This window comes from Acanthaster planci, linkage group LG16, assembly GCF_054643075.1.
Source record: "Acanthaster planci isolate LZ-2023a linkage group LG16, COTS_SCS, whole genome shotgun sequence".
NCBI lineage: Eukaryota > Metazoa > Echinodermata > Asteroidea > Valvatida > Acanthasteridae > Acanthaster > Acanthaster planci.
The window spans coordinates 1398721-1417886 of NC_141792.1; the positions used below are offsets into that span (position 1 = coordinate 1398721).

General features: G+C 42.6%; 1 protein-coding gene across 6 annotated transcripts in view; it reads left to right on the forward strand.

Moving 5' to 3' along the window:
* LOC110976480 (rho guanine nucleotide exchange factor 10-like) overlaps positions 1-19166 on the forward strand; it is a 68443-nt gene that overhangs the window by 17802 nt on the left and 31475 nt on the right. For 4 of the 6 annotated variants that reach the window (XM_022229762.2, XM_087147347.1, XM_087147349.1 and 1 more), the window contains exons 2-4: positions 2561-2978; positions 12308-13019; positions 14804-14917. In XM_022229762.2, the coding sequence (XP_022085454.2) occupies positions 2790-2978; positions 12308-13019; positions 14804-14917 (1015 nt within the window). In that variant the 5' untranslated portion in view covers positions 2561-2789. Of the gene's footprint in view, positions 1-2560; positions 2979-12307; positions 13020-14803; positions 14918-14949; positions 17356-19166 lie in introns of those variants that run through there. The other 2 variants (XM_087147348.1, XM_087147351.1) reach the window with 2 other exon arrangements.

Consider the following 19166-nt stretch of genomic DNA (forward strand, 5'->3'; position numbering starts at 1 on the left):
GCACTTGGCCAGGTTCGACGATGAAATCCTCTTTTTTTTTAATTTTAAATGTCTCTTCCGATTCGATAAGCGCGAGCTAATGGAATGAATTCTCATTCCGGATTGCATTCACCGGCCAGCCCAGCAACTCAGTTTACGCTGCTGCTCCTTTCTAGGGCGACTGCGCTTACAGCAAGCATCTGTTTCGTTAGAGCTGTGACCCATGCAGCGCTGTGCGTATGCAGTATACATTTCACATGCTCCTGCTCGGGCACACATTCATGTGCGCGAGTCCTTCTTCCCGTCTTCCTGGCCGCAGACTTTATTCGAGAGGGAAAAGTTTTTATTTTTGCACCCTCAGCAGTCAGCAAGGCCCAGCTTCACACCAAACCCTTCCTGTTGAATCATGCACAGCTGCCCAGTAATAGCAGGAATGCGTGAAAGAGCTGTCAGTTGACGGAGTCCGCTGTCATCAGCTCGGCAGAGAGTCAGAGACAGGAGAAGAAAAGGCAAGCTTTAAAGAGGGGATGTTTGCGGCCTCTCATCTCAGAGTAACGAAAGCAGCAATCAAAGTCTTCAAGGTTACTGTCCTAGCCGCAGCCTTGTGCAAATAACGCACGAGGCATCTCTGGATTGAAACCATGGATTGTCATTATTCGTCCCTCCCCCCTCCCCCATGATAAAAAAAATCCTGTCTTTTATTTGCAGAAACTAACATTAATCACCGAGGCCTTGTCTACGAAGCAGGATCATTTTCTGTGTGTTACTCATGCTTCCTGCTCGGTGTTTGTCATACCGTTACATGTGCATGAACGCTGTAATCTTGTAATATTGGTAACCAGTGTGTACAGCTGTTGTGCATGTGCATGTGCATGTATGTAAAGATTCCATGCCATGTGACTGTTGTACTGCAGTCGTTGTAAAAATGGATCACAAATGTCCCATTGGACGGCAAATTTGTCATTTTTAGGGGTACAATGTATGTTAGTGCCAAGTTCAAGTGATATTCCTAACATGATGGAGGCTTTAATACTGTACAGTAAAATTTCGATACCTCAAATCTCTGGGGAATGGACAAAAAATTCGAGTTAGAAGAAGGTCCGGATTTCTTTTGAAGTTACATGTATGTAACTTGTCAGTGAGTAAATATTCATTTTCTGTGCAGACATGCTCCCCAAGTGTCAACGTACACTGTACAGGTAAACAGACATGACAGAAGGGGAATTCTATCATTATGGATGTTAGTTACGTTTGTATGCAATTTCCAAGTTTCGTTTGATGAACAAATTCACTTGTGGTGGGGAAAGAAACAGTTTAGTTGCTTTTATAGCCTGTATATTCATGTGTTAAACCTAAGAAACTTTGTTTTAGCTTCACTGATTAATAAGCCACAGGTGTGAGAAAGGAATATTACGGACATTACACGTTATGGCATGGCTTTTTGACCTTGGATACATTTAAGTAGAACTCTGTGAAGTTGCTTCCTTTAGCTTTTTATACAAACTATGTTGCAGCTGGTCTGAGTCTACTCTATCCAGGCATGAATTGAAAGTTAGGAAAAAGTGCCCCCGTGTCTAGTTAGTTTTGTTAAATAAAGCTGTTACGGACGTTACATTTATGTTACAGACGAACGTTACATGTGTAGAATACATGCACATGTAAAGAAAACAAATGTTAAGAATTATTTTATTAATTGTAATTTTCCATAAGGTACCGGTATGGCTGTGACGCCCCCTTGGATTCATTAAATTGAGATGTTCCCCCAACCAGCAATAGTGGAGAAAAAAATGTAAAATCAATTTGAAATTCCGCAGTCATGTACAGTTGGTGTGGAATTGTCCAGTCAATATTATGGCTTTTTGTAAATAAATTTGTTCTGGAAGAACAAGTGTTCCTTTGTGTACATGTACAATTAGTTTGTAAGTATCAGTTTAAACAAAAATCAATGCTACAAGGGGTGCACTGTTATTAATTAATTACTTTTTTTTATAATCATGATATACATGTACCCGTACGCTGAAGAATTAACATTGTTTATTGTCATTTTAAACACATGAAAACAGTAGTCAACTCTACGCATCCATTCCAGCTATCCTTAAGTTTTCAATTTTGAATTTTTTCTTCATATAATTTTTATTAGCTAAGCTATTTTCAATGATCCAACAAATGCTGATGAAGTGGAGAAATCCCATGTACAGCTGGTTAAATATTTTCACACTTGATAAGCATCTTGCAGAGGCAAGCACGCTTCGTTTGGCCAGTCCTTGACAGCCACACAATCTTGCCGAGTCGTCAACCATTTCCAATTTTATGCACTCGTCTCTTTTTCTTTCCGTGCTGTCCGTTCCTCCTCCCTTTGATGTGCCCACCTTGATTGTCCAAGGACACTCCGAGGTTCATTAGTATGGCAAAGAAAAAACCACTTTAAGACGAATGCAGAGGAGATTGACAGGATAAGAAACCTTGAATGGTGGAGGGGGGTCATGGGTAGTGCCCTGCTGCGTTCTTGTTGCTCTGATGTCATTTCCTCACCTCTTACGGCTCCTGTCTCCTCTTCTCTTGCCATTTAATTTCGTCGCAGGTAGAGCAAGGTTACGGCCAGTTAACGGGGGAAGGGATCTAGGGACGGCTCCTTTGAAGTGACATGCGAGGCCAAGTGCTGGGAGAGACCGTATCACTGCGGTGAGGCCGGTTCACCTCGGATCTGACGGTTCCGCTGAATTCTCCACTCCACGTAGACCGATTGTCGTCACCTTTGCAGATGGCTCCTGCGCTCTGCCCAGTGCAGAGCCACCCATGAGCCGAGCCCGATGGACCATAGTACGGACCAGCTCCATACCACCCCAGCCATGGCGGACCCGTTAGCTAAGCCCTCACTCAAACCCAAGCCAGCGTTTGCCCAACTGACAAACCCCTCCCAAGGGGGTGGAGCATATGGCATGGAGTACGAAATGGGAGAGGCAGTATACAGTACACAACCCTTTGACACCAGCCCAAAGGTAAGCATCCAACTTTTTAAAAACTCTTTAGCAAGAGTGCAATGTGTTCAAATTCAAAATGTCTTGATCTCCTAGAATGTGTCTTTCAGAAAACAAAAAATGACACTTTTTAATTGAAGTGGAAATTGTCTGTTGCGTACATGTACATGTATATCACATTGTACATGTGCATGCAGTGTAGCTCTTTCAAAGTTCAGTACAAAATTCCTTTATCTTTACACCAGTTCTTTTTGTTATGCAAACTGTACATTAAATAGTCATGCTCAGATTGAAATGACGAGTAACTTTTACCCCGGTGCATCTGTTGTTTCTAACATACAATACTAGGACATGGACTGGTGGCTTCAAAATTGAATTATGCAGCTGCTGATCACCGGTTACAATACCGTGCATGTACCGGTACTTTCAACCTAGAGACTTGACTTGACTTCGCATGGCCAGTTAAAGTGACCATGGCGACCACCTCTCTGTAGGTCTGTGGGTTTGGAGCCAGGTCCATCAGGTAGTGCAGTGGCCGCAACCTAGAGGTTGTTGAGAAGCATTAAAGCGATTCTGGCAGTAGGCATGTTGACTCTGTCTCACTCTTGAATTTGATTTGTCCAATATTTATTTTGTTTCAACGAAGTACCCTTTCAGAGGTGCATTAGCAGGTGTACAAAAAATCATCAAAAGAGCCTGAAAAATTCACAAATCTTCAGAAAGCTTTTTATGAAGTACATGACGATTTGTCAAAACCTATTACAAAGATCCTTGTAATAAAAAAAAATGTTTTGGCTGGCATTTTTCTTAGGGGGACGGGAGTTCTTGTGTTAATTACTGATAGGATACAGAGTCCTGATGACGTGTTGTATGCACGACCGTGCATCGCTTGACCCAAACTTGCTTCAGCACGCACATTTAATTTCACCATCGGTAATCAGTCCTTCCCCCCTCCCCGTCCCAGTGGTCACATTAATAACATTTGCAGGAAATCAATTCTGCAGTGTGAGGATCTTGTATCACTCGAGATACCGGCTATCGATTGCAGAAATCCATTAGCACACATGGGGCACCGGGGACAGTTCTACACATATGTACATGTATGTACATGGATGTATGGAGATGCAGTGTACTCATGATGGTATTGGTTGTCATTGTACAAGTTAAGTGTTGGTACATGATCAGTACACGCATGCAGTTTCTCAGGTTGCGGGCTGGCCTGTTTTATGCTGTGAGGATTAAATCGCACTGCCGGTTTCAGATATCCACACATTTGAGGCAGACCGGTGAGCCGTGTAATAGGAGAGTTTATTAGTTTTTGTTTTGGTGGGGGAATCGGATCAGTTAACTTAAGTAAATTTGAGGAACACTTGAAATACAGAGTAAGGCATCGCAGAGGGGAATCTTTTTGATTTGAAGAAAGAACAAAGAAACACCTTGTTCAAAAGGCATAAGGTAGGGTAGGGTTATGGTTCCAGTTTCTTTTCCTAACCGGTACTTGCATTTCGACAATGTGACCCTGAAGTTGGGAAGGGGGGGGGGACTTTGGGAGAAATGGTAAATTGGAAATAAGCAAAGAAACAAAGTTTTCTCTCTGAATGCATTGCAGAAAGGTTACGTATTCATGCAGTTTAGTGTTTAGTGCATGTTTAGTTCAGTTGAAACAAAATGCCACCTGACAGACGTCTCGTTATCATTTAACCAGTTAGCACTTAGCTTTACGTTGAATCATTAACAAATTTGAGCAGACCTGTTCGTATTGGGGCCCAAAGAGTCAGAGTTTTAGCTAAATGCAATGTTCCGTCAATTGAGAGTCGATTCCATGAGATTCCGTTTATCTACAATCAAACTACATGTACATACATTGTACATGTATGGTATCCGGATTCTCACCATCCACGTTCACAAATGTAGTTGCATATATACATGTACATGTATTTAAGATGATTCTAGCCAATTAAAGCTGATGCCATGAGATGTACATGTATGCATATATTCATGGACAGAGGGTACCATACCAGTACATGTACGGTACATGTGCCATGTGCATGCATGGCATCTATCCGCCCCAATGGTCCGTGATCCGCCATAGCACCACGGTCCTTTCATGGTCAAGTACACGTAGATGTATGTACATGTAGCCTAACTTGAGATTTCTACTGGTAGGTTTGTCAGGTTACATGTGTCATAATTTTGAAACTAGCTGCATGTAGATACCATGTATTTACTGTCAAAACTGGAAGAAATGTACGTTCATGTACCTACATGTACATGTTTGCTTCTATGTTTTACACGTATAATGTAAAATTATCAACAACACGCAATTTCGTGGGTTATAAACAATGAAAATTGCACACTTTACACTTTTCTATGGTTTGCAATGTATCGGTACATAAACAGTTTTTAATTCAAATACGAGACACCGATTTGTATGTACATGTAATTGAGCTTAGCCATGGTGGAAACATACTTAAAATTGCCTACCGGTATGGTAAATAAGTAATCGACAGACGGCATCCCCCAGAAAATATTTTGATCTTTGCTCATTCCAACTTGGAACACATCTTTACCTTTACCCATGTACTGTACATCTTCCGTATGTTACATGTACATACTGGTGCATATATGGTACACTTGTACTAGTAAAGTACACTTACATGTACCGGTGCATTAATTAAGCCTTAGTTTGCAAAGATTCCCCAGTAGATCAAGGCCGTTCACTAGGGACTTGATGTTTGACTCCAGTTTCTGGTCGGACACCGAGTACCGAGTTCCCTTAATTGACCAAGTCCCCTGCGGATGCGGAGTGCAGTTACATATTGCAAAGCAACCTTTTCTCTTCTTGACGGCCCAACCCATCTCAGCAAATCGGCCGTGTCTCCTGTTTGCCCACACAATGCGTCTGCAGTGAGCATCAGAATGTTCTAATCTATCGCCTGTCATCAGCCGTCGTTGTCCTACCCCTTTCCCCCTCAGCTAGGCTTGACATATCAGCACCTCTCCTGCGAGAATGTTGTCCACTGTTGCTGCAGTCTCCTCAGAATGGTCACAGATACTCTTAGAAAATGAATCGACAGGCGCAGTCAGATGACAGTAGTAACCATTTTTCACACTCCCACAAAGTGTTTCCTCCGGGTACATTTTAGCAGGCAATATGCATGTCCATACTTGTCCATTTGATAGTTCCGTATAGAGTTCTTCTAGTACATGTACTTCGTCGTTTCCTCAAGAACTTTTCGTGCATTTTACTGGTAGTTTGCCATCTTTAGAACTGTTGTAATGAAGCAAAATCCGAGTTTTGACCAGATCTGTACAATAGGTACATGGACAAGGGTCATTCCAGAAATTAGGGGTCCATTTTTTTTTGTGTCCCTGTCACACCTGACATAAGATTTTGTAAGTTCTGAACACATTTTCTAATTTCCATGAGTGATGAATTCATGCAAATTACATGTACTTGCCAAACAAAAAGTAGAGTTCAGTTGAAATCAATTCCGTTAATATTTCCATGTCAAATAACAAAGGTCAGCTGTAACAGGGACACGAAAATGTCACACTTTTGGACCCCTAATTTCTGGAATTACCCATGTACACGAATACCATACTCTTACATGTACATGTACATGTTCTCGTAGTAATGTACTGGTATGTACATTTACATATACATGTATGAGATTAACTTCACTGGTCTACGTGTAGGGTACCGAGTACAGTAAGCTCACAACAGTTTTGAATACCCCAAATTAAACCAAGCATCCAAAGTGAAGTGGACTATCCACCCACAGCATTTTGTTCAACATGGCCGTCCTCCCTCCCCGGTGCCATTTCACCTGGACGGGTGGCCCAAAAAAAAAAAAATCACCACGTGCTGGACGAAGTGTTTGAAAATAAATTACTGCAGCCCGTGCCGCCGAATGCCAAAACAGATGCAGTGAAGCTGATTTCAGTCGCATGAGGGAGCGCATTCACGGGCAGCTGGCACTTTTTAATCAAAATTCAAATCGCCCTTCTTCAGCAGAATGATTTCCTGAAAAAAAAAATGTACTTCCAACACACGTGTGGAAATCATGAAGGCCTATATACCGGTACGGTACCTCTGACCTTTTATTTTTATTTGGTGTTGAAGAAAAGTAAAGAATTGAGATTGAGCAGTGGTGCACTTCTCAAGCTGGAATTGGACACGGACCCTCGCGCAGGTGAAACAACACAGGAGCACGGCGCGTGATGTCATGTGGGGAGGGGAGCCGGGTTTTTTTTTTTTTTTCATCAAATTTTTTTATCTCTTTTGGGGCGGACAAGCGGAGTCTAGACAACGCGGTATTGACCGCTGGGCGTTGGTGCAACCGTCTGCATCGGGAATTTGCTGTGAGTTTGAATTCAGACGACGCTGACGATCATTTCGGAAGGGGGAAAGGATTGCTTTTTGGGGGGTCTGTCTCTCTGGGCCAAATTCTTATTTGCAATGGTAAAATATACAAGTACACAAGTCATGCGCTTGAAGCAGAAATTTTATGCTTTATCAATTCCAGGTGTGCTCCAGACAAGGAACATTAATCATGCACTTGTACAGGTGGATACTGTCAATGCATGCATGTAAATAGGAGCGGAAATCATTAAGCACCCCGTGATGCTTGTAAGTTCCCAATACATCATGTACCTCTTGTACCAGCACATACATGTAAGTTTTGGTATCAACAAGTTACATGAAGTTTTTACTTTTTGGTGCTTAAGCACTCGGTTTCTTTTTCTTCTTTTTTTTTGAATGGGGTAAATGAAAATTGAGAAAAAAAGTGACTCATAATGGTAAGAGTAAACAATTTCCCAGATGAATAAGTCCATCGTGAAAACTTCCCTATCAAAATTTTGCATTTCGTTTAAACCACGCATGGTGACCAATTAAAAATCCAAACGAAACAAAAAACTGCCTGCGTTTGCATCATTTGATTCATGTAGTGGCAAATATCAGTCAATAAAATAGCTCTCAATCTTTGTCTGCTTTACTTAATTTATTCAGTTCAAATCACTTCACCCAAAGCTCTACTTCCAATCCAGAGGATTCATTCTCCCAATCAACATTCCTCATTTCACTTTTCTCCCTGAAAAGTCAAGCTTCCTCCCAAGAAGAGAACTGTTAGGTGACCCTGTGTTTCTCTGTCACTGTTGACTGTAAGGGAAGGTCATCCATGTCATCAGTGCCGGCTCAAATTACCCTCAGGAAATTTGATATCCGTATAACATGCATGTTTTGCAAACCACTCAACACAGGTAATTAAGTCATTTGAAAAATGACCCCCAAATGACAATCTACCCAGCATGGTAAGGTAATCTACCTCATGAGCAATTAGTGTACCAGTGCACATGTACATGTACGTGTACTGAGTCATGTTCAGTGTTTGTGCATGTTTCAAAGGTCAAGTTGAATGGATGAAGGTCTGTGGCAAAACAAATGGCAGTTCTGAGTTTCAATAACACTCAGTACAGTACAGTTCTGAGTTTCAATAACACTGTGGAAGGTTCACAAGGTGTGCACTTGCAGATGTGGCAGAATGTATGGTAGGCGACGCATTCCCGTCATTACTCTACATGAAAAAAGTTGCGCTCTTTCGGACTTCCTCTCCTTGCAACTTTTTCCCAAGGAGATTTCCATTCACCGACACACATGTTCATGTCCAGTATGCTTCAGGCCTCCCCCCCTCGGCCTCAGTGCGGCTCTGCAATCTCACCCAGCCGAGAATAACATGCTGTGAAGTTCAAGGTGACGCAGTTTTTCTCTCTGTAATTTCTAGGGCAAGGTCCACTGATCCTCAGCGAGGAAAGTGAGGCAGGCACGTTCCAGGGGCACGACTAGATCTGCATCAAAGGCTGCCGTACTCGTTGCAAGGACCTGAGAACTGAAATCTTGCGTTTACCCCTCACATCAATAAACTTGCTGACTAGAGGAATTTATTTCGATTGAAGCCTTTACATTTCTGCTTGTATTCACGTGCATTGTGGTTGTACCTTTAATGTGCTTTGGCAAGATTACATGTACCGTACATAGATGGAACGTAGTACGATGGAACGTACGTAGATGGAACTGGGCTGAGGTGGTACCGATATTGGGACATGTATCCAAGAATGAGATCATGCAAAAACTCTCATTGGTTTTCAAAAGTTTACACTAAACTCAAATTTGAAATTTGGGTGTTCTGGTGTTGGTATACATGTACATGTACATGTAGGGCCCTATATACTGGTGCACAAAACAGAAATGGGGCCAGGCACTTTTTCTCCGTAGGTATTTCTCCGTATTTCTGCAAGAGTTCAGTGGCAACAAACGTACATGTACATGTCGGCATACATGTACAGTGTACGGTAGCACTTTTATGTATCTCCTATGTGTACAAATGATATTCCCTTTTACAGTCCAAATGGACAGAACAACATTTACTGATACATGCACTACATGTACATGTAGGTCACTTTTGACTTTGAAAACCACAATGGATATAATTTTTATATGCAAATAAAAATTACTCTGGTTTCTGTCCACTTACATGTACTCATGTACTGTGATTGTATACAGTAGTACACATGAAGAACCGGTTGTAGAGTGCTTTGAGACGTGGTAAAAATAGAAAAACCATCAGGGAAACATGCCTCTGGTACCATGTAGCATGAAGGTACATGTAACTCTATACTGCATATTGTGTTTTGTAAATACCGTAAAGAAAACTATAGGGCACTACCAAAATTGGTCTCATGCAGTCTGTTACTTTGCGAGCTCACATGATGAATCGTACATTCCACAACTATACAAAATTTGCAATACCTGTACATGTGCTAACAATCTACCGGTACGTTGTTCACTACACACACTCCATCATCATCGGCTATTATAAGGAAGTGCATGTCGATTACTCAAGTCAAATTAATTGAGTTAATTCACTTAGCCTGTTGTTGGCCTGTGGTGAAGCTACCTGTGGGCCTTCAGTAAATTGAGCAATATGAAGGGAAAAATTGCCGCAGCTGTCTGGCCGATTGAAGAAAATTACCGTAGTGTCGCCAGCTGACCAGAAGAGGTTGTGGGAGGAATAAATGGTCCCCCCCCGGTATGATACTGTGTGCAGAGCTGTAAAATAACTTCAGATTGGATCTGAAAAATTTACATTTGGGTCTGCCCTTTCACAGTTTTTCTCCGAAAAGAACTTGTGAAACCAGGAGATGTACATGTAAGTTATTTAATACATGTACACGTACATCTGGTGATAGCCTGGTGGCCATTTCATGAATTTTGATAACGAGCAATGCCAATTTTTGTAATGAGATTGCTCTCCATTAATGATGCAAGCTGCTTTGAAAGGGCATCTTGGGACATGCTCAGATATCAAAAATAAGGTTAACGACTTGGGTAAAGATTCAGAGGAAGCTACTGTGTAAGAGGTATTGAATGGACTGCCTCCCCCGTGTCCTTCGTTTACTGTTTTAAGTCAGTTGGAAGTCCTTTCCATTGAAACCTTCATGTACAGGTACATGTAACTGACGACAAACAAAGTTTGTAAAATGCCTGTTTTTTAACTGGTGATTAGATTAAATTTGGAATGACAGTGGAAGCAATGTCACCTGTATTGTCATCGGGGAAGGGGGGGGATGCGGGAATGTAGATGTGTGAATTTGGCCAAGTACAGATAATGTACAATTGACTCTAAAAAGTCCCCGCTCATTTCTCCCTTCGATCCCGACTGTCCCTAACTCTTTGACCCCCCCATTGCGTACATGTACACGTACATGTATGTTGCTGCGCTTGAATTGCAGCAAGCGTGTAGTTTTTTAATGTAGCCGTCGACCACTGCAAAAATGTTTTGTAGCCAAGAGCAATCTAGTGACTGGAGCCAGCTTACTGTGAAAAAAAATCATGGTGTAAAACAAAATTGTAGGATTATGGCCACTTACAATAGTACGAGTGTTTCTGTTGAGAATTCAGTTTTATATAATCAATTTAAAAAAACAAAAAATCTAGTCTGAGTCCCACCTTGAACTCTAAAAACACATACATGTACAGTGTACGTACAAGGACCCAGAGATACGGTACAGTACTCTGATGCCGGTCGTGCTGGTAGTTAGAGCAGTTGAGAAGGGTCACTGCTCGCGTTCACGTACATGTACGTCACGTTCATGCACAAGTACATTGAACACAACTTTTTTTCTACATGGCCTGACTTTGTTTTGATTAGAGATGAGGCTCTTTCATCCTGACAAATGATGCATTCATGAGTTAATCGGTATTAATCTGATGAGCATCAGATGTCTCCTCAGAACACATGTACCGCTGTGTCTAGTACGTGTACATGTATACAGTAGGTTCCTGTTATTTCACACGCATGTGCCGTACAGGACCTTTGCAACTAATGATGTACATGTACATGTAACTAAGTTCAGGCATGTTTATTATCTATTTCAAAGATGGATTTGCGCCAGGGAGATGTTAATTAATTTTGGAGTTTTACCCAGCCCGACGTGTATTTTAACACTGTATACTCAGTGTAAACCCCCGAAGGCTTGTGAAAAAAACCACCAGCGTGCTCGGGTGGGACTCGAACCCACGACCTCCTGCCTATTTATTATCCTTTATGTCATGTCTGTGAAAAGGAACCTGCTCTGATTGTTTTTTTGTCATCTGCAGTCACTAATCTATGATTTAACTTGCTAGTGTTTACAATGTTAAACCTGTGTACAAATGAGGAACAAACAGAAGAGATGGAAAAGGGAAATATGTGTACATTGTAAAATGGAAGTGACTCAATACCACAGTACATGTACGATAAACCAGCTGTGGGGTTTCTACACCTTTTGAAAAAGTGACTTAGACGCACAGTTGCCATCGAGTCAGTCACAAGTCACTGCAAGTCAGTCACAAGTCACTGCAAATCACTGCAAGGCAGTCACAAGTCACTGCAAGTCCCCGCAAGTCAGTCACAAGTCACTGCAAGTCCCCGCAAGTCAGTCACAAGTCACTGCAAGTCCCCGCAAGTCAGTCACAAGTCATTCAGCCACAAGTCAATTTGAAAGCTATTCAATGAACTGTGACAAAGGAATTCCTTTGTTGTTGTTCATCTCTTTAGTTCCGCTCTGACTTGTGAAATGACTCGGGAAATGACTTGTGAGTTGACTTGTAGACTGACTTGTGACTGAAGATCTACATTGTCATTGGCTCCAATATGCCAGTGTTTATCTGTAAATACAAAGCTATCCAAATAAACAATTTGGAAAGCTTGTTAATAACGTAATGCCCAAAATATCAGCATTGCACTACATGTGTGTACTGATTCAGAATTTTATTATTTCCTGTTTCTCAAATTTTGTAATTGCAGATGCCCTGTCAGACAAATGGAACTCCCACACAGCAGCCCAGCCCTTCCAAACTCACTTACAACCAATCAGAAAGCAGCACTCTAGAAGTCAGGTCATGCAGAGGGTCAGAGGTCAGTAGTCTGGCCACCGTCCCAGAAGAGATTGTTTATGATGATGTGGTCATTCCAGATGACCAGACTGAAGACATTTATGTTGTTCCCAGCTGCCAAGTACAACACAGTGCTCACATAAATAACTCAAACAATACTGGTAAGTCAGACGTTGGGAACTTGGCAGCGACAGATGACAACATTTACGATGATGTCATACCTCCCAGTATGGCTGCCGTTGACGTGCTCAAACCACAGCAAGGTAAGAGCAACTCTGAAGCAGAAGGCAATGCAATTATTGACGCCAATGGGAATGCCAAGCCGCGCAAAAGTCGGCCGACAAACCTGGAGATGCCGACCGTGAAAGTGGCAGCCATTGTGGAAAACAGGAAGCAGCCCGACACGCTGAGCTATGACGCCATGCTGTCGTACGCCGCAGACAACCAGGCAGGGGCCGTCCAGCCAAGGTACACATCCTCGCCACGGGGCCAGGGCACCAGCCCTCCGGATCCTACCATCTACGAGGTGGAGTGCCTCCCCGGCGGTCCCGGGAACGACCAGCATCCGAACGGAGGTGAGAGCAGTGTGGACCAAGGGTGGCATGAGAATGAGATATATGAAGGTAGGGTAATTGCTGACTGGGTTACCAGCCAAGCTTGTCTGTCGTTGACGCACAGTCTGTCATCTTGTTTGGATGTCCGCTGTCATCTCCTCGCTCACCACAGTCTTGTTTCATCAGCATACCCTCTGCCTCTGTATGTATGTGACTCTTGCAAGCGGGGTCGTACTCGAGTCCATCATGAGTCCCTTTCCATAAGTCCCTTTCCAGGTCTAGTCACAGGTCCCTTCACAAGGCCAGTCATAATTAACAGGGTGAACAATGACAAAAGAATGTTTTTATCACAGTTCATTTGAATAGCTTGTGCATTGGCTTAAGACTGAATGACTTGTGATGGACTTGCAGGGACTTGTGATGGACTCGAATACAGCGCTGCTTCCAACTTAAACTTTGACCTTCAACCCCAGAATAGCTGCAGTGGTAGGGGGAGGTGAAATCTGTCCCTTTCCTTATTTACTTCTGATCACTTTGACCCCTCTCTTTCTTGCTACGATTTTGCAAATTGTTGGTTAACAAATCGGACGGGGGGAGACATTAACTATAGAGGTTTTTCACGTGACGCACCGGGTAACATAACGGGCAAAGGCATTTCAGGAAGCATACATGTACCATGTCCATGGAGGCGCATGCATCTTTGATACCTGTGCATTTCTGCCAATTTTGTGTATAGCAGAATGTTTAGAGACTCCAAAGGCGTGCGTATTTCCACGCACATCTGTGGAAATTGAATGCCGACCGTCAAAAAATCACATGACTGCAAATCCTCTGTTACTACTAACATAGTATCTTAATGATTTATGGATGGTAATACGTGTTGTGTCATAAGGCTTTGTGACATTGTCCACTGATTTGGCCTGGTAATCTGTGCTCAGAATGCATTCTTGGCACATGTAGCCAGCAAAATCGACCAGTGATATGCATCCCTAATAAATCTTGACCATGGAACTTTCAGAAAGAGAAAACTAACAGGCTGGGTTGCTGCTTTGAACGGTGCCCAAATTTCCACTGTAAACATCGCAGCATTTTTTCTCCATCATTTAAGAAGCACTGCTCAGCATCACGCGCTGAGAAAAATATTGCCATCGCTGTCTCATTAAGGATGCGCACATTTGCGGTAACTTCACACGAGCTTGCGTTTGACTGCAGAAACGTCAAACAATCATATGCTGCAACGCACATACACGCAACCATGGAAACGGAATGCAAGGTTTCTTTCAGCAAAAAAGAATTTTCTTTCTGTGCTCTGCCAAATGGCCAGTGCGAAACTGATCCGCCATGCTGATCAGTACTGCCATGTGGCAGACATCTATATTTCACCGAGTCACCTGAAGTGTTCCTGACATCACCACCGGTTCAAATTCAAGTGTGTGTTCTCACTAGCAACTCGGTGCTTCATTGGTGCCTCGTAATAAATTAAGCTACATGTACATGTACCGGTATATCATCTGTGCAGTGTGCAATGAGAAAAGGGTCCCAGGTTGAACGTGAAGAAAGGGTTAAAGGTCATTTTTTTCCCTTCTTTTTTAGGTGCTTCTAAAAAGTGAGCGAAATCCTGAAATGCCAGTGAACTTAAAGTGTACAATATTTGGGCCCTTTTGGCTGATTAAAATGGAAGACTTGTACCAAACGATTAATTTGAAGCACTGATTAATCTTTTCTGAGTGGTTACGCACTGTGATTTGCTGCAGTGCAGAGCACTCTCATTAAGGTTGTTTTGTCAGGGTTACCCAGCATGTCAGCATAGTTTAAGTCTAACTCCAGCGTGATTACATCCTTTTCCTCACCAGCTTACGAAGGCGATTATGCCCAGCCCCGCCTGTCCACCCACTTTGACGCCTTGGAGTGCAGCGGCGAAGACAGTGGTCCCTATGAAGAGCCGAATTTTGACGAGGACGAACAAGGTTTTTTTTATTATTGCTATTTAATTTCAACAGGGTAAAGCCTCATCAGTTACAATCAACTAAATTGGAGTGTGTTGTAAATTAATGCCCGTCATCTGATTGATGAACTGTCGATCACATGACATAGCCTGTGCCCTGATCGCCGAAAACATTACATGAGAGCCATGCTGTACCCAGTAGTTCTTTTTGGTTGAACAATAAATGCATGCGGTATAAAAGTTTGATTTTTGATTGACGCAATCTGGCACTCATTCTTACTGTAAACGATGCCTGTTACATACGGGTTTTTTTTCCTTTTTGGCACGCATGCACTTTTTGAAAAAAAAAGTGGATTCTAAGACAATGAGCATTGCTTGTTTCAAATGCCCCGACATCAATCTACGTTTTTACATAGGGTGAATTACATAGTGTGCATTGTTGAACTATGTAATTATACGTATGAAAACACCGAGGTAGGCAGCAGCAGCAGCCTCTGTGAAGTGTTGGCTAACGTAAAATGGTATTGGACAGTTTTCTAAACATTTTTCAAATTGAACGTAAATTCCCAGCCTTATTTCACATGAATTGGCCGATCCGTTCAGTTGGTAGCACAATGTATTTAGTGGCCTTGAGCAAGCTTGAGCAGGTAATTATTTGAAAACAAACGAAATGCCAAAATAATAAAAAGCAGCTTCAACAATAATATTCCACCCTCCCACTTTGTGGACAGTTCCAGGAAAATGCACACCTAGGGATGGTTGCAATTTGTTTGTCCGACGAGCCGACCAACGTCCAAGGAATTTTGAAACTCTCCCAAGACAGCTGAGGAGGGCAGATCCGCAAGGTCTGGGTTCTTAGATCCATGGATAATTGAGGGCACAGGGAAAAATCCACATGGAATCATTGTTATTGCTTGATCCCTGGAGGGTTGTGGTCGGGCGATGTTTGGTAGGCTGCGGCGTTTTGAATAACTTGATTTTTACCTGTGTCATCTGTGGGGCTCTGGTTTGGATGTACGGTAAATCTAGGCACAACCTGCTTTTTTTCTTGTTTTGTTTTTGTCAGGGTGTCGACGTTTTACTCCACTATCATTTGATTGGATTGTTAGATTAGAACCGTAAAACACTGGTCATGCTGGTACACTGGTACCGTATGTACATGTGAATGGAGACTGGAGAATTGCATTTGCCAATGCTATAACAGTGAGAAATGAGGAACACGTTCTAGGTTTGGGATGAAATCATGGCCCTTGAATTGCATTTTCCAAATCATTGTTAGTGAAATTCTCTGCCCAAAGTGCAAAACAAGAAGTGTAATAAAAGTGTCCCATCCCTTGAGATGATTCAAGATGATAACCCAGCTCTCTGAGGGTTAAACTCTTCATCAGGATCTGAATGTTACTTGTACTCTGGTACATGCATACATGTAGATATACACTAATTGACCTAATCAGACCTATTGAAGTCATCTCCTCTCCCAAGTCCCAGACTGAGGGAATTATGTAACACCACCAGGAGCAGATGTTCCATTTGCATAATCACTGGAGCAGAAACACAAAGAACCAAGCCTCAGTCACATTGATGCCAATTGTTGTGGCGGTCATGCTTTCAAAAAGTTTTTTCTCTTCCTGGGAAGAAGACAGCTGGCTGTAACCTTTAAGGATGGATTTGAAGATGAGAGAGTGAGAAGTACATGTAACAGTTGGTCATCATTCATGGCTTGGGATGGTTCGTCCAGGCAGTGTGTATTTATGACATTCATCTTGCCTTTCTGTGAACTACATGTACATGCAGTCAGGGAAATTTGGAGTGGATAGTAATGCTGGTAGAGACAGGTCAGCTGTTAGCATCCAAGGAGGGATGAGCTTTGTGTCAGAAGGTTTGTTTTGTGGGTTGTGGGCCGGCTGGCTTCTCCAAGTGGCAAAGATTGAGATGGGGGGACTCTTACAGCCAGACCAATGCTCATGGAGCACAGACCACACGAGCCTCACATCATGGCAGATGATCAGAACTGCTTAATTGTGCTGATAGTGTCTTTAGCTCAGGGTGATTATCTCAGTGACCAGAGAAAGAGTTGATCCTGCAGTAAGGTACATGTACATTGTACAGGTGCTTCATTTCTATAAGACTGGCCTGTACACGGGTCCTGTGACAGAGCTGACGACAGGTAACTGTATTTCAAGCGTCTCAGTTTTTGTGAAGGAAGCATCCGTGCGGCGATACTTATTAAAAAAAGTTTGTAGCAAGTAAGGCCTCAGGGATCAAGCCAAGTTATTTTGTCAGACTTTTGTCTGGATATTGCCATGGCAAGTCGCTTTCATCGGGAGATCTGGGTGGACATGGATCCCCAGGTCATGCACGAGTTTCAGTGCCTTCTGTCGGAGTATGTCATCGTGTCGCCAGGTGTGGCGCAAGAGGAGATATGCCGTGTGCGGTGGGATGCATTTCTTGACACAACAGGTACATGTTCTTGCAGAAAGTTTTCTTGGGGTGGATTTGGTGATCCTCAACTTGACAAGTTGCCAGAAAAGGTACCAAGCACATGTATGCAAACTACTGAAGCTAGAAACCTCATTGAAAATCTGTTCAGAAAGTGGGCTATTTTGGCCATCAAGGAAAGGATGCGCATAGCGTTTGGGTACACTTATACAAAGTCTGGTTTTTTTCATTGTCAAGCAAACTTGAATTTGTCCCTGTCACATCTGACGTTTGATTTTATAAGTTCAGAACACAGTTTCTAATTTCCAAAAGTGACGAATTAACGGAAATTACATGTACCTGCCAAACCAATAGTAATAGTTTGAAAAAAAAAAAACAATTCCAGTGATATTTCCATTTCAAATAACAAAGGTCAGATGTAACAGAGAAACAAACATGTTACACTTTTGGACCCCAGATTCCTTGAATCACCCTCATGTTATGGTCACTTTTTCCTCGGTTGATTACGTGCGCATGCACTGGAACCGGTGTGTCCCTTTCAGTGAACTATTGAGTATTGTAATGCTCTACTGAGCTACATGTATATGTAGGGTTTCAAATGTCGGTAATTTCATCACGAGTCCCAATACTGTAGCGGTTCATGTACGTGTAGTTGGTGTAATCTGGCTCTTAAGATTGACAAGCTCATCAAAGCCTTCGTGACTCCTGCAGAAAAGATTCATTTTTCCAAGCGCCCGAGCCCAGGGCCTGTTGTTGGAACAACATACCGAGCATGCCCGTGTGCATTCAAATGTCCAATGAGTTGGGCCCAACACCGCAGCCGGGAGCCCCTTTGGGAAATCGTGTGCTCAAGTGACAACTGAGATTGTCTGCCGAGCGATAACGTGTTGAAGGGCATAAACCGATCACGGCTGTCTGATAAAGTGATAGGCGATACCATGGAACATTGACTGAATGTGCCTTACCCCAATTCAAGAGAAATTATCCTTCACAATGCAATAGATTTTTTAAAAGTACTAAGTGCACTGCAACACTGGTATCACACTACACATTGAAGATTACCATTCATGTATGTGCAAGTTAGACACTGACCAATAGCCAAGGACCGTGCGTGTGGTACACCTGTGTGCTCGTTGTTATTTTTTGGTGCTATTAATCAAGTATTGGAGATTACTTTATTATGATTCTTAAAAGCCGTTGTATCATGTTTCATATTGGGCAGCTAATAATACTAGAAGATTCTTTTATATGCGCATAAAAAAAATTTTAATCATGTGCGCAGACGATATCAGTTTACAGGCTCAAGGAATTCGATGTTTGCTTTTCCGGAAATTAAAGTGTACGGTCGTGGGATAGAATGACAGACGGCGGCTGGCCGTGTGATGCATTGGGGATGAGTTGCTGGGGGGGAGGGGAATGATGAAGCTGTAGACAGTGAATGGACGATGTTCGGAACGTAATCAATTCTTCACAATATTGGTCGTAGGGACCAGCTTGAAAGATGTGAACGTCACGTCCGCACAAAGGGTACATTGTGAGATCGCACCTTGCATTGACCTCATTTCCACCTGTTGCGCATGAGCATGCTTTGCAGAAACACAAAATACCAGTACTTGTAGTTGGTTACATCAGGCATGTCAGGGGGCAAGTTCAAGGAGCGCTAGGTCACTGGTGGTCGATTTGTGACGAACATGTACCGGTGTCTAGCGCATGTGCTCGTACTCGCACTCAAAGGAAAAGACTTTCATGGTCATGTACTCATGCAGAAGTACTCATAATCATTATGTGAACTCAGGTACGAGTACAAGACTAGCGTGAATTTCCAAAAAGAG